General features: G+C 36.1%; 1 protein-coding gene across 4 annotated transcripts in view; it reads left to right on the top strand.

The window, feature by feature from the left end:
* The window catches only part of CACNA2D3 (calcium voltage-gated channel auxiliary subunit alpha2delta 3), a 373,089-nt gene extending 357,869 nt beyond the window's left edge, over window positions 1–15,220 (top strand). For 2 of the 4 annotated variants that reach the window (XM_051627833.1, XM_051627835.1), the window contains one exon: window positions 13,038–13,178. In XM_051627833.1, coding sequence (XP_051483793.1) covers window positions 13,038–13,173 — 136 coding nt within the window. In that variant the 3' untranslated portion in view covers window positions 13,174–13,178. Of the gene's footprint in view, window positions 1–13,037; window positions 13,179–13,911; window positions 13,995–14,808 lie in introns of those variants that run through there. The other 2 variants (XM_051627837.1, XM_051627834.1) reach the window with 2 other exon arrangements.
* The last annotated feature ends 1,519 nt before the right edge of the window (window positions 15,221–16,739 follow it).

Genomic DNA, 16,739 nt, shown 5'->3' with positions numbered 1-16,739 from the left:
CATCTCTGAAAACTTAATGGAAGAGCATCTATACACTTAAGCAGCCTTTGAGTCAGGCAATAAGAGTATACAGACATAGAAAATACACTCTCTAGATGTAAACTTATCTCTTACTAGCAAAAAAAAAATGCTACTTTGAGATAATTTGCAATGTTTAAAAATAATTTTCAAAAATATAGGTTTTATTAAGAAAGCAGGAGCCTGAAAGAAAATAAGAATTAACATGAGAATGTCATTAGGGTCAGGGTTTGGCTGTCCCAACCCATAATTTATTGTTATTCAATATCCTAGTGATTATTAAATTAATCTGTTATTTAAACAGCAATCACAAACAAGTCAAGCCGCATTTTCTAAGCACTGTCAATAAGTCAGAAAAACTAGGATTTTTTTTAAGATTTGAAATGCTTCCATATTTTCCAGTAAGCTTTTGCCTATATAGCAAACAAACCCCCACTCCTTTTTTTTTTTTTTTTTAATTTAAAAAAAAGAAAAAGAAAAAGAAAAAAGCATTACTTCTGAAAAATCAGATTATAGACTGTTGGATGTTCTGTGGCAGCTTTAGTGTTGGAAATAGTTAATTGCTGAAGAGCAATGTTTTTTCTTTCTCAATGCTGACTGGCACTCTTGCTGTTGCGTCAGAGCTACACTAACGCCAAATGCACTTGGTATGGGTTTTAAAGGCATTGTGCTCCTTGCAGATATGTTTTTGATTAGACATTAAATTCAAAGTCTTTAGCTAAATAAGCATCTCGATGCTGCTTGCAGTTTTATGAGGTATTGCCCTGATCTGTTAGCCAATTCTTAATACAAGTGAGCATGTCAACCAAAGTTCTTCAGCGATCCTCACTGGTTACATTACCAGTTTTTGCTTTCTGGTGATCTCAGCATTGCAAAATTTAATTGTTGATACTTAAAAAGCACTAAAAATGTCTAGGGAAGACATTCTTAGAAAGACCAAGCTGTTAAATTAGAAAGGATGATGGCCGTTACGACATTTGACCAGAGAGTTACCTGATCTTTTTAGTATATCCACTCGTCTGTTTGCAGAACAAAAAAAAGTTTTCTCTAATTGCAAATCTTGGTTTTGCGTGAAAATTCAGATGTTTTGTTTAGCTTCATTTAGGAAAATTCAGTTATTTCCAGTATTAACTCAGGCTGCTATGAGTGTGGGTATAGATCTTCCGTAAGGCACAGCAACTTATCATCTGACTATTTATACATGAAGTATATAACTTAAAATTTCAGTCACAAGGAAACATACCAAGGAACTATAGTTGCCCTATTTGCATGTTCAACTGTAGAAACGATGGGTATACAAATCAGGCAGCAGTCACACAGACAAATGCTTAAAAATCTGCCCTTTTAACCTCTCCTGTTCATGTGTGATGACATACTGGACTTGGATGCAGATCAAAAATCTGGCCTTACTTCCAGTGACCCAAGGAGCAAAACCCCCTTCTCTTTTAATTGCAGCACTCAGAGGTCCACAAGGTCAATTCCAAAAACCCAAAGAAACTGTTTTGTTCCCAGTTGATTCTTTGAGCACAGTCTTAAGACACATAATAAATAGAAAAGTAAATATGAGAAAGCTATATTTTCACTAGGGAAGCAAGGAAGTAAGTAACTGCAATCATCCTAACGCTGAGTAAGACTTGTGTGTGTGTTTTAATTAGACAAGATGAATGTGTTGCCTTTGTTGTGTATCACATGTAAATTGCCTGTTAAATTGATAGAAACTACTTATTTGATTAAACACTCTCCCATGTATTATATATTTGACCCATTGGAGTGTTCATAAGCAGACAATTTTGCAACAGGGAAAGTCATCAATTTAGCAAATGCCTTCTCTGGCTTTCTTATAGACTGGGCGTTAAGTGCTGATCATTGCCAATAAAAAGAGGTAAATGGTGATGGAGTTATAGTTCAGGATGACATTGAACCCTTCATGTGGAGTCATAATGGCAAATTTCAGACTCGTCCACTGAACGTGCTTATTTGGCAGTAATAGATAAATAACAATACAAATTAGATTCAGATTGTTCTGGGCATGAGTATATTAGTGTCAGGACTAGTGCAATCCACAGACATTAAAATGGTAATGGTTTTCAAAAAACACTTAATCTTGAGACGCACCATCATTTACTAAAATATTTCTGCATTTCCTTCCCAGCAGAAGCTTGCCAAACTGCTGTACTTGATCATGTTTAAAATGTGTAAATAAATACACAGTTCAATTTCCCATGAAATAAATAATCATTTGCCTTTTCAGATGTAGTTAGTTTACTGCTAAACAAATCAGCTTGCCACATAAAACAAGTGAAGCATCAAGGGCCAATTTCTTCTCATTTGGAGCTCCAGCTACATACATCAGAATATCCCTAGATTTCCTGGACTAGTTTAGGCAGTAAATTATAGTCAGTCTTCTAGAAGACATTTTGGGTTGTATTCATTTTACTGTTTCCATCTTACAGGTCCCTGAAGAAAACCAAATATTCTCTATATTTCATGATACTCTGTTTAGAGTGAACGTTTTTACATTTGCTTTTTCAGCAGCCATGCCAAGTACACATACACCATGTGCACAAGTGGTTTAGACCAGTGTGCATGTTGAGCCATAGGTGTGCCAGAGCCAAACTGCTCACTGCTGATCTTGCCAGTGTTGAACAGGTCTTAATCTCAGAGAGCTTGCTTAAATGTGCATAAAAGTCAAGGAGTAACTTCAAGGGAAACTCAGTATTTTGCATGCCCCAGTAGTTAACTGTGAAGTCTCAAGAATTCAAATCTATTTCAATCTAAATTCTCTGTTTTGAAAATCAGAGATTGTAGACTTGCGGAATACTTACTAGCATTAAAAAGTCTGTATTTGCAGCAACAGCAGCATTGGTAGACAAACCCCCAGAACTCTAGAAGATCCCAAAAGGTTTTTTTTTTCCTGTTCTTCCCTTGTAAAAAATATCAAATTATGCAATTTAAACTGCTAGAATTGTTTATTAAAGGCCTTTATACTTAGCTTAAAATACTATATTGTGTGTTAGCCACACATCTCCAATTGTGTGCTGAGTAACTTCCTCTTCACTCCAAAGGCAACCGTGATTATAATGTTTGTCATACAGGTGCAATTTAAAGTCACTATATGGGTAATTTAACTCTACCCTTTAATGTATATTTTGAATGGAGAGTTCAGGAAACACTGTAAATTACTACTTTCATTTAAGAAAATAGGTATATGAAATAGTAGGGCAAGACATCTATAAGTTACTAGGCACGTCTGTGCCTGTCAGTCATTAGTTTAACAATCCTTTGGTCAGTTTTCAAAGGGGTTTTGGTTTTTTGGGTTTTGTTTTGTTTTGTTTTTTCCTTGGGGTTTGTTTTTTTTGGATTTTGTTTTTAAATAGACAAATATTTCTTTTGGTTTCAGAACTTTTTTTAGTGTGCTTGTTGAATTCAGAAGTATCGTAGCTGCTTATACACAGAACACCACCTTAGATTGAAAACAGCCTTTCATCATTATTCTGTTTCTATGTCAGTGTTCCCCCCAAAGTAAAAACCTTGGCATTTTTTGTTTAGTTGACAAAACCATGCAAATCTGTATTCAGCTTCTGTCTCTCAATTTGCTTTGCGTTGTAATCATCATAAAAGAAGCTAGAGAATGAAAGAATCACTAGCAATCAAAGAGAAAAAGTGTATTGAATGTAAAAAAAAATGCTGACCACAGTCATCTTTATCAAAGGCCATTTTTAATGGCAAGCAATACAGATTCAATGAGGGGGCCTCTACAGAATGAAGAGAAAGACAAGGAATTGTACAGTGATCTTTTCTTGCAGATGTGTGCAAATTTTTCGGCAGGAGTCTAAATAACACTGACCACGTGGTCTGTCTGTAAGTAGTGTAAAATCTTAGAGATACATGTGCCAGCTTCCCAGCAATTCTATTAATGTCATTATTTTCACAGTAGGTTTTTTCCTGAACTAGTAGGGTGAGATGAGCTCACTCTCTTAACTCCCCACTTCCCTGCTTATGACTTCCACATCAGTCTGGAGCTGAACTGCTTGAGAAGTTTGCACGTGAAACTTCTATGTGGGAGGGTGGTGGTCTCCACCCATTTGCTGTTTGTAGTGCTATGAAGTGTAAATATTACAACTACTTAAGAGTTTATATAATTTTAGATTTTAAATAAGCAGCAATAAAGATTGATTGATTGATTGATTGATTGATTGATTGATTGATAGAAGCTGACAAAATGAAAGGATGCTTTGTAATGACAGGAGATTTTAAAAGTTGTGTGAATGCCATAATACATTGAGCTGAGTAGTAATATATAAATAAAAGAAGGCTTGGAATGGGAACATTATATAAATTGGAAAACATTGCAGTGAATTTTTAAAGTTAGACACATTTGTGAAGAATTGCTAAAACTAAGAAATTAATTTCAGTTTATAATGTGTTCATATTATAGTCTGATGAAGAACAATGCAAACATTGGGCATCTGCACATTTAGCACTACTTTGTTTAAAGGATTTGAGAGCTTAACAGATATTTAGTAGCCTTAACTTGGAAAAACAATTATGAGTTTTAGGTTTTGAGTGCCATGCAGGGAGCACTTACATATTACCTAAAATATTATAGACTTTTCACTAGCTATGGAGAAGCTGACATGCAGCATACTTAATTCTGAAGGTGTGGCCTTCTCAATCATTGCTGAAGTCTATATTTACAGAAATAAATTAACAACATCCTTGAAAAGCACATTGTGGGCACATCCGATGAGCACTTCCATTCTAGGATTTATTATAATTTTGTTGGAAATCTCCTGGTCATCCCTAGTTTTTATACTTCAGTTTGTAGTTCTTCGCTTGAGCCATATCATCTTTGCAGAGCAGACTAGAGCTAAATCTGTGGAAAGAGTGGTTACCATTTAATACAATTAAAAAGTTGCTTTTACAATGTCACATGATATTTGTGAGTCTTCCTAAATCAGAGGAAATAACTGGCATGTTAATCTTTAAATTACATTTAGAATCTAGCTCTCTAGCTTAGATATAATGTAATATTTTAAAAACATGATCTGAGATGTCTCTGAATACAAACCACAGCTACATAAGTAGTGCTAAAAAAACTGCTAAAAACACATTGGTTAACATGCTGTAGTACAACTACATTTTCCAATCTGGATAACTTCTTTGACCTCTTTATCATCTTCCTGCTGACCAGATGCCACTGTCAAAAGGAAAGTCCAAGCGTTAAGAGACCTCTGATATGATTTGCTTTGTGCTGATTACTGTATCTCCTCTTTTGCTCCTTGTGAACAGTTTATCATAGAATCAGGCACCCACTCTGCCTGTGGAGACCCAGTTATGCCACACTCTCAGAAGTGAGCTCAGATTTGTTTAGGGGTATGAACTTTGACTTGTATTTAAAGTTTGTGGAATTCCTGAGCTTTGTTTATTTGGAAAAATGTTGCAGTCCATTTTAAAACTAGTGATCTGAAACTTTCCATTAACTTACATCCTCATAAATGTGGATGGCTGGACTAGAAGGCTTAGGAGTGTTGTCACATTCCTCATTACACAAAGTACATTTTCTTCATCCTAAATCCTGTATACTCACAGCTTTTGGATGTTTGTAACATTTCTAATATGCAGCTGTCAAGGTACTTTTATCTGAGCACCAGTTATTTCAGAAAGCATCCCCTGGTAGATAACGAAAGAAGAAAGACACTTCTGGAGTTTCCTCTCTGAAACAAAGTGGTTGCCAGCCACGCCACGGCTCTCCAGGGTTGCAAACCTTCAGCAGACACAGGAACAATAAGGATGATATTGTTATTTTAAATCCTTTATCTTAAACTTTTCTTTGAGTAGGTATGTTTATACCAACACCAAATGGTGCTTCAGTCAGGCTATACGTGGTAGCAATATTTTGCTAGCATGGGGTCAGGTTACAGGCCTAAGGCTGAGAGTTTATCTGTTTTTCTTCATATGAGAGCACTACTAGCTACTTTTTTTCATCTACTTTAACTGCTCCAGCTCTCAGAAATGTTGTTATTGGCATATATGTTATTTTTATAAACTGCATTAAAGATATTCCATTCTCTATCATCATTTATTTGAAAAAAACAACAACCAAGTAGCCCAATTTCATTGTGATATAAACATTTCATTCATTAATTGAAGAAAAAAAAAAAGTGATAAGTGAGAGAAATGTGGGTTGGAAATGTAGCCAGCAGCTTGGAAAGCACATGATGGGAGCTGGGAAACAGCACAGCAGATATCTGCACTTCAGCTGAATGCTTCAAGTTTGTTCCAGACCATTAGGGCTCAGTGTTTGCAACCAACAGTTATGGGAGTAACACATATTTGAGTGCAGACTGCACAATATTTTCCATTTACTGTACCCTGGTGCTGGTATGATTTTTCTTTCTCTAAAAAATAGGAAAGATCAAATTTGACAGATATGACATGTAATCCCAAAGCAACAACTAATCTTAGTCCAAAATATTCAGACTTCTTTAATGCAGGTTCACACTCAAAAAAATACACTGAAAGGCCTGAAGGGAAACGACTGAATTTACAGAGATGCTCAAGCATCAGAGTGTTCATTGGGGACTATTTGAGTTGAGTACTATGGAAATTGAGACTACTTTTTCATATCTTTGTGCATGTGTTTTGGTTGCCAATTTGAAAATATTGCCCTCAGTTTATTTCAATTCAAACCACTCAGTGAAATTCTTTAATGCTTTGTAGGATTCATCTGCATGGGCAAACCAACTGGTACCTAAAAGATCTATTCTATTGCCTCCTAAAAATGATTGATATTATTATGTATGTGCAGGACTGACATATGCTAACACAAAAATGAGATATTATTCTAGTCATAATTTGAATCTGAAGTCCTACAGTCATCGCTTCATCACTCTAACATTAAACAATAGAATGAAAGTGTTCCTATGGTCATTACAGAAACAAATTAAAAATACCCATGGTTTTTTTTTTCCCTCCTTGAGTCAGGCTGCATGAGCTCCTGACCATGAAATTAAAGATGAATCTGAACAGCCACTTAATTGTTTTTAGGTTTAAAAACTTGCCTAAGCCATGTTATCATGACCACATACTCTACAGGATAGCATCTGTTGTGACAAGCACAGATATAACAGAAGCATATTTTTGTAAAATTAAAAAAGTGCATATTGTTTGTAAAATACACCATGTAGATCAGTAATTTTTACTTATGAACAAGTGTGTTTTAAAACAAAACACAATAATGCAATGTTTCTATGAGAAAAGAAGAATTAAGTTCTATCTAGAAGCACAGCATTTTGTTTTTAAACAAGTTTAATTGCTTTTAATGTTGGTGCTGTGCTCAAATCATCCTCAAGTTACAAATAAATATACTACATCTCATAGAAAAAAGGGTAGAGATTTTCTCTAAATTTTTTTTGGTTCCTCAAGTGTAGTATTATCCTGTAAAAGTATCTTCAGGGGTACGTGCTGCTTCTCATTCATTTTGTTCCAGCAAACACTTTGCAGCCTTTGTGACCATCTGCAATAAGAAGGAGGAAATGGATCTGAAAATCAGTGATTTCTGATTGCTGTCAAGAGGCTTACTACCATGCTTTTTTGTTGAAGCAAGTCATGTAGTGGTGTCACTGGCCCCCAGCTAATGGCAGCATGGTTGTAAGTCAGGAAAAGAAAAATAGTTCAGTGCAATACCTATAAATGCTGGCATTTGGGATCCTCAGTCTGAACACTCCAATATGACTGTGTCCTCTTTCCAGTTGTCTGGCCCACTCTCAGTGCCACACAAAATAATGCTGCATTTAACACATTAAGATAAGGTGTTTCTGGGACTATGTAAGTGGCTGCTGATTAGTAGGGAAACCTCAGGTCTGTGTTCAAATATCCTGTCCCAGACTTAACATCAGAGGACAATGAAATGGATCCTCCCTTCTGCATATAAATATAGAGACTAAGCTGTTTAACAGTAATATAGATTTCCTTTAATAGCAGCTGTTATAGTCAAATAGTAGAGAGTAAAAAACTGAAAGGTTGCATTTGCTTAGCTGGTCAAGACACATCTCTTGCATGTCTGCTACTGAATTAGCTTAGCTTTGGCTGTCATGGATCCAGCTGTGTTAAGGAAGGAAAGGTGAAGCCAGCAGCATTTCAGAGACAAGATGCTAAGCCTTTCACATACAGATTTTGCACCTTCTGATTCACGTAGTTGTAGTGAAGCAATGACCTGCATTAAGCAAGGAAATAAGTGACTTGCAGAGGGATGGGAGCTTCAGTTTGGCCAGTAAGCTGGTCTTCTTTCTTCAGGAGATATAGCAGCCTCATGAATGCAGCAGCCAGGAAGAAAAAAAGGGTCTAGCTCTGCCTTGCTGCTGCTGTGCCTGTTCTCATCACGTGGGAGATGCTAGAAATCCCTAAGGGGACAGGCTGCAGAGGCCCCACAACAAAGCCACCTGCTGCACTCACTAATAACCTTCTTCCCTCTGTCCCTTTCCCACATGGGTTTCTAGTTCTCCCTTAGTCCTTTACTGCCTGGAGTATATCTTCTAATTATTCCTCCCTACAGGAGAAAGTAATTCTTGTAATAACAGAAAGAGCTAACATTTTTTAAATTAAGCTGTTGTGTTTAAAAAGAAAAAATCTGTGGAATAAATTATTATTATAACAATATAATATATATCATCACTGTATGAAAACTTTTACATACACAAGCAAAAGGGAAGAGATTAATGTTGGGGAAAAAAAAAAACAGGTGTGAAGGTATCTTTTAGAACAGGTGGTGTAGTCTGCTCTTAGCTGTAGGCATCATATTTCACCCTGTTCAGGGTGTATTTCTCTGCAGGATCACTGTCCAGCCATGAAAGAGAGAGAAAAACCCTCCTGCAGAGGATGATTCAGATCACTGAAGCCAAGCTCCTGCTCTGAATTATCCTTGAATAATCTGAGTTTCTGTTTATACTCTGTTTGGTGTTGGAGATGATTATCCTTCTAATGCAGAAACCTGAGTCACATGCAAGAAGGCAGCTGGTGTGACTGCCCTTCAAGATTTGTTTGTATTATAGTTCTATTATGATGCTTTCCATATTCTAGGCTGTTTTAAGAAATTAGAAAGCACTGGTTCTCTGTGACAGGAGTTATTTAGCCACCAGACATGCATTAAAAGTGTTCTTTCTTATCATGCCTTCAAAACCATGGCTTTAGCAATTAGGATTCTGAATGCAGCAGTACTTTAATTCCAAGTCTTTTCCTCTTCCATTTCATAATGAAAAATCTATTTTCAAGAAACAGATTAATAAATACTTGCATCTTTAAGCAAATATTTACTATTTCCAAGTAAAACATGAAGCTGTGGGAAATTATTACTCAAGTTCTTAGTGACTCAGTGTAGCTTCAACATAACAGGAACCCAAAGAGTTCATTCCATTTTATGTATGAAGCCACATGCAAGGCTTTTTCTGTTCTGTCACTATCGAACTACAGTGAATGATACTGGTGTAAAAGAAAAAGGTTCAAATTAAAAGATTTATAGTAACACAATAATAGCTTTACACTTTAAACATAAAGCATTTGCATTAATATTAGACATAGGCTATTAAACATAGACTTTATTTTGATTGTTAAACCAGTTCAATAAAAACCCTTACTCTGTCCCTGAGAGTTGGCTCCCTTATGGCCAGTGACCCAAATGACAGCCCAAGCCAGCAGGTGTTCAGAAATGCTTATTGAAATATAAACTTGAGAGACTTGCAGTGGAGCTCACTTGAGAGACAAGACCATTTTCATTACTTTGTCAGCAACTTACTTTATTTCCCACTGCAGTCATGGAAGCTGCTTTGCTAGAGGTTTTTCCTCTATTAGGACTGAATCTTGGCTTATGTAATGAAACATTTTAGTGGAATATTTCAGTAGTTGAAAGACTTTGTTCTGACTGTGTTTATGTGCCTTTTGTTTTCTGTGAATGTTCAATTGTTGAGACTTACTGGCACAATCATTCACTGAAAATGAATTTCAAAGATGCATGTGCATATCACTATGGAGACTGGAAGCTGAACTCAAACAGAAAGACCTGCAGCTGGGATGATTGTGTGCTTTGTCCAGTCTGGGCAGGGTAGCAGTGCTATGTGAATTATCTGAATAGTCACAGAGCAGTGCAGTGGTTGCGACTGGCAGAAACTTCTTTGCCATTGATCCAGTGAGGGTAAGAATACCTCATGGCTGTGAAATGATCTTAAATTACAGCAGCTGAAAGAAGCATAATTTGCTTGTGCACATTTTATTAATAGAAAAGAAAGCTAAATTGGATACTATTAATTTTTTTTACCCTTAATTATTTGCTTGACTCAAGCTCTGTCTTCAATCCTCTGTCTTCACTTATTGATATGTTAATCCTTTGCCTGTGACCTCACAAGTCAATGACTGGTGAGGACACACTTGGCTCTACAGCTTCATTTCAAGATTATGTTTGAGAATTGTGAAAACATTCATTTACTGCTTGTGGAAGATAATATTTTCTTTTGAATATACCTCTAGTATGGTGGATGAGAAGCTCATTTTTTTCACTTTGCAAGTTATTAATTATAATGCACCATGGAAAAGAATGCTGCAGTGAACCAGAACTTTCATCTTTTTATGGCTCTTTAGATGACAGTCTCATGTTCTGTGGCAGTCACCTTAAGGCTAGACACTTCAGAAACATCTGTATTAGATAAACAGGCTGTAGAATAATGAGAATATTTGCTGTTTGCATTCCCCAAATTGCCAGGTCTAGCAAATTTTTTTGTATCATCTAATTTCTACAGATCTTTGTAGCTTTTGACTGTTTTGTCAGGGTAGCAATATAGTAACTTAATCAGCATCATAGTTCTGTAGTGAAAACTTTCTTCTGGGTTGAAGTGCTTTATTTTGTCATTCCAGCTAGGTGAAGTGATACAAAAAGCTCTCCTTTTTTTTTTCTCCTTCCCCCCCCTATTCTTTGGGAAGGCAATAGCCTATACTGTAGAGCCCTTAGCCATCCCAGAGAAGTAGGTGGATGAAGGACCAAAATGGGAAATATTCCTGCCTTTCCTGAAATAGCACCTTTGAGCCTGACTATATGTTACATGTGTTCTCACAGGCTTTGGTATTCACCTCAGGGCCACAGAAAGGGGCTGTCACCAAAGGATTTGGTGTCAGGCACACTGTAGGTACAAAAAGAGAGTCATTACTCCTTTCTCTTCAAAAAAAAGAAATTAATCATTTAGCATCCAGTTAATTGTTACATGACTTCATGCCCTTTGGGTCCTTTTCTGAGCTGGTTTTAGAGATAAAATGAATATAAATTTCAGGCTGCACGAAAGCAAAGTTGTGCCAATTTCTGGGAATAAAATTAAGATTCTTTTTCTGTCCTTTAGGGTTTGATTTATTCATAACTCTTTTGAGAAATTCATGCAGTACAATTTTGCTGTTACTGTCTGTTAAAGATTTTCCCTCCTTTCCTTTTATTGGCCCCATTTCTCCCACACACAAACCCACAAAGCCACAGATGCTCCATTACAATGATGTCAGTCTTGCTACATGCTCCAGCTGTTTGGTAGGTACATTTATAAAGTTCAGCCTTTTACATTATGCCATAAATGTGTATTTCATGTATAAACATAAAGCTAACATATTGCAGATCACTCTAAGTGTAATTTTAAGGGAGGTTCAGTAAGTTTAAAAAATACTGAAATGTGTTTAATCTTTCCTTTGGCTACAGTTTTGTAGTAAGTTCTCCAAACTTTTTTTTCTGAAGCAAGGTTTGAACATTCTCCGCCCCCTCTGCTCATTCATATTCTGTGATCTTTGGAAAAAGCAGGGAGTTATTTTAGTAAGACAATATGTATTTTAAAGAAAGATGGCTGAGGAGAAATACGTTTCTCTCCACATCATCTTGGTGCTCAAACCCTTAGTGTTCTGTGCACTTACCAGCCTACCACACTAAAAACACCTAATTCCTGGAGCTGCTGGATTCCAGGGATACTTGATATGACAGAAATTCTGTTGATATGATGTATAAATGCTGACAGATTGTTTTAAAAATTTACCAAGAATTTGGTTTGAGCCTTAAAGCCTTTCTTTGTATAGTGTCCTGAATTTAAAATAAAAGGCTAAACAGTGCCTATTTGGCTCTGCCTTCTCTCCCTTTTCTCTTTGGTATGTGCTTAAGAGTTCAGCTCATTCTAACTATGTGGATTATTGAATAGTACCCACAGGATCCTTTCGTGATCTCCCCTGGGTGCTTTCCTTCTCACAAGCAATGTCTTTATTTCTCTCTCTCCTTTTGAGTTGCCTACTTTGTCTTAATTTGAATGTGGTGCTGAGTTATCACCATATTTGTACCATATAGTCGTCATTATTCTAAAATAAATCTCCTTGCTTAGGAAGATTTTGAGGCTTAATCTCTGTTTTGTTGGCTCAGTAATAAAATTACTCTCAAGAGGACTGATGAAAGCTGAGATCTTTCTCAGTAGTTCATGTTGCTTCAAGCAAGACCCAGAGTGAATAAAGGCTCTAATGTGATTGTAGAGCCTAAAGTTTGAGACTGTGACTTGTTGCTATGTGGCTGCAAAAGAACCTTCATTATTCTTGCAGATCAGTTTCATGTGTACTGAAAAATTCCAGATCATAAATACATAGAAAGGTATTAATGACAGAGCAGAGCTTCAGTATTGAAACCTGAAAAAGAAAAATCTGATAAACTCTTTAGTAAATCACTTGTATCCCAGTCTCCTCACTAAAGTAGCAGCAGTATAAGCCTGTTCTTTTTCACCTGTGTACCTGCCAGCATCATGTATATCTCAAACTGGAAAACTGTATTCTGTGAACTGAGGGAAGCATTGCCCAAGGCCCCCTGCTTCTATGGCTTGTTGAGATATCGTATGATATATAAAGTCAGTTGTATTTGTGACTATAATACAGGTATTGTTGACAAGTTCAAAACCCCCTAAAAACCCCTCCTGCTCAGAAATACAGATAACATCACCATTATTTGATTTCTTTTTAATGTGCAGGTCTTTTGTTATCCAGCAAATCCCAAGCAGCAATCTCTTCATGGTGGTAGTAGATAATGAATGCTTCTGTGATTCTATCCCACCGATTACTATGGCACCTATAGAAATAAGGTATATCCTTTTATTTGCAAACTAGTCAGAAAGAGATTCAAGATGCAAATATTGAAAAGATTCTTATTATTTAAAACTTGCATTACATGCTTTAAGAATACATTATCCATTTTAGAGTGCTGAGGCTGTTTGAAATTAAAGCAGCTGAGAATACTTTCTTATTTGGAAGGAGAATTCACTTTTTTTTTTTTTTTTTAACAGCCAATGCAAATTAAAAGAACACGTATGGGCACACGTAGATAGCTGAACATCTTTCAGATTAGTATGTAATTTTCTTACGAGAATGGATCTGCTGATATTAGAACTTACAGTTATCTTTTTTTATTTTAGGGTTAGACTGGGGTATTGAAAATGTTTCAGAATCCTGCTTTCCAAAAATATTAATATGTAGCAAAGTAGATATAACACATGATTTTTAGTTACCCCACTTTTTTTTTTTTTGTGCTGTCCTGTAGTTCAGGATTTGTTTTCTCACATGAGTTTGAATTTATCAAAAGAAGCCTGCAGTGTGCTTTTATTGCAGACTTATTACGGAAAGACAGACAGCAGGGCAAGTGCAAATGGTACTGTCTAAACTTTGGATCACTGAGGAGAAAGCACTAGAATTACCTTCTTTTTCTTGTGTTGACTATACATATCCCCTGGGGTTTCTGATAGAGAGGAAGGAAGGGGCTGAAAGATTTTCGCTATATTCATTTCAAAACTCACATAAACTCAGGATATTAAAATGCAATGCTCAGACCTCTCCTTAACTACTTTGTACATAATGAATCCCTTAAATGTGAGCGTTTAAAATCTCAGAAGATAAGAAGACGCCCAGAATCTTGTCATGGATTTCACCCTGAAGTAAGTTTCTACTTATTTTTCCTTTCTTTTAGACTCTGGTAGTTTTTTTTTTTAATTATTTTTTTTTTTAAAGGAAATACTCTGAACACTAAGAACACAGTAGTAGGGGAAGTGTATTACATTTTAAATGCCTCATATCTTTTTAGTACTCCCTTAGACAATGTCTTGACTTGCTGCTTTTGTAGACTTTGTATCATACAAGAGGACATGTTAGGATGTGAGCACAGACTGGCAGCCAGGAATATCTGAGAATTTATGCTGTGTCAAGGACTGACCACAAGATTCCTCATTAGAGATGGTTTGGACCTTTTGCTGTTCATTTTTTTTTCTGTACCTGGCTTCAGTACCTCAACTGTCATGCTATAGTCATTATGTTTACACATAGTGTTGCTTGGGAAGGATCACTACACCTATTTACTACTCTGTGTTCTACATAATACTCTTATGTGTGTAGTACCAAGGAGATCTTGTAGAGACTGGGACATGATTACAGTGGCTTGTAGAGCATATATTCACAGAAATCTGTTTTACTCTGGAGTAAGATACATTTGATGGTGTAATACAATGTAGAATGAGACCTAAATTATGGCATGGAGAGGACTGTGTGATGCTTGTAGTTCATGCTCACTTTCAGGCTACAATCGCTTGCTTCAATGAAGTTGTGTACCTGTATTGCTTCCAGAGGGTATTTAGTTCATGTGTTTTGTTGTTTGCAGCAATCCTCTTCTGCTTATGCAGTTTTGTAAATAATCTCGTATCATAATTGAGTGTAATAGCTTGTAATTATTTTCCTTTGGCTTTTTTTTTTCTTTAGGAAAATGCAAGAGAATGTGGTGGTGTCTCAGGCCTTAGTGCTAAACCTCCTCTTGTTGTTCTTCCTCTGCTATTGACGATTTTCTCAAGGTGACATAGACTGATGGGTTCAACTGGCATGCTAATACATGGATAAACTGTGATCTGGGAAATGGTGCAACACAGAGGACATGAAATATATTCAGAGCATCAGCATTTCATGATTTTAAAATGTCGGTGATATAATTTCTTAAAGATATGTTGAAAAAAAGGTTTATCTTTTTACTTTGCAAGTCATGCAGATGTGAGTTTGGCATATGGCAGTCATGATTCATCAACAAAAGGACTTGGTAGATAGAGGTGACCATTGCTTTGTCCCATTGAAAAAAAATTTAAAACTGTGTACTTTTTCAATAAAGTGTATTAAAATCACAGTTTCAGAGGGTATTTTAAGTATGATAATATATTTGTTCCATTGATTAATGATGTGAAGAGAATAAAGTAAGTGGAATATATTTTCTTATGCTTTTATCCTATTTCTGAAACAACTCAGAGGTAAAAATGTGGAGTTAGCTTTTAAAATAATGCAGAATAATTTTTAATAACAAGTCAAGGAAACACATGTGCGTGTATGAAGCTGAGCAGGTAATATGCTGTGCTGATTTATACTGAAGGTTTGGTTCCTGGAAATAACTATAAAACATCCCAGCCACATTTAGAAAGTGAGACAAAGCCTGATTAAAGCCTTCTCCATAACTTGGACAGACTTTAGATCAAATTGGTTGATTTGGTTGCAGATGGCAAAATTAAATATTTTTAATCTGTTACTGTTTCTGGGAAGATATGTAAAATAACCTATATAAAAGGATTATAGTCTTTTGTTAGTGTTCTGCCCTATAGACATTTAGTCAGCTAGGGAGAGCTTGTTATGAGGAAATACATAAGCAGAGAATGTTTGACTTACATCTGCATCAGCAGAGCTCATGATGGTTTTCACTGAGAATTTATAGAGGCTCACTTGCGGTGGGCAAAGATCAAGACCATTTTTCTTTTTATTCTGGGCCTCATGTTCTTCTCTGTAAGGGAAACGAAGATAAAATAAGATTCTTTTTTTTTAGTTTTTAAAACCCTTTACAAAGAGTAGTATTTATCCTAACCCCCTAGTATAATGAGTACATTCTTCTTGCAGTTGATTAGTGAAGTCCCTGTTGTGGATATGTTTGCTGAAGATCTTGATCTTTGAAGTATGCTAATCTCTCAGCTTATCCTTGTAGTTTTATATGAAGTCAAATGCTATCAAGAGAATAACCTGACCTCCTAATAACATAAATACATTGGTTGCAAAATAAAATGCCACTGTTCTAAATCTGATACTTGAAGATTGTACTTTCCTGATTGGGAGCAAGTATGCTTTTAGCATTAGATACACACTAAGCAGATCTACTATATATCCTAGGTGAGAGTAGGGAGGTAAGGCACTGAGAGAGGCTTTGTTTTAAGGAATACTATCCATCTTGTAAGAGGAAGAACTGGTAAAATAAAATTTCCACTTCAATGCTTTAATGGGTTCAAGTGCACTGGCAAACCCTCTGGTTCTGAAACTCTACAAATCTTTGTCTGGACTCACTATTTTCTTTTCCTCATCTTTTTTGATGAGGAGTGTTTTCCAGCAGACTTCTCTGTCCTTCCTTGTTGGTCTCAAAATCACTCACTATGGGAATAATTTTCCAGCTGACATTCAGTCAATCTATTGTCTTAGTGACATGCTCTGTTCATTAAGCTAATTGGAAATTCAAGGCATATTCTACACTTGGACTGACACAGATATCCTGCAGCTCTTTGCATGTTTTTTTCTCTGAGCACCGTTCCCCCTTACCCTCCATCATTGTCTCCAGAATTCTTCTCAATACTTTATTTATAAAGTATGTTAGTTTCTGATTTTCCTTATAAGTT

Source organism: Apus apus, chromosome 9 (genome assembly GCF_020740795.1).
Source record: "Apus apus isolate bApuApu2 chromosome 9, bApuApu2.pri.cur, whole genome shotgun sequence".
NCBI lineage: Eukaryota > Metazoa > Chordata > Aves > Apodiformes > Apodidae > Apus > Apus apus.
This window is presented reverse-complemented; position numbering and strand designations above follow the sequence as displayed.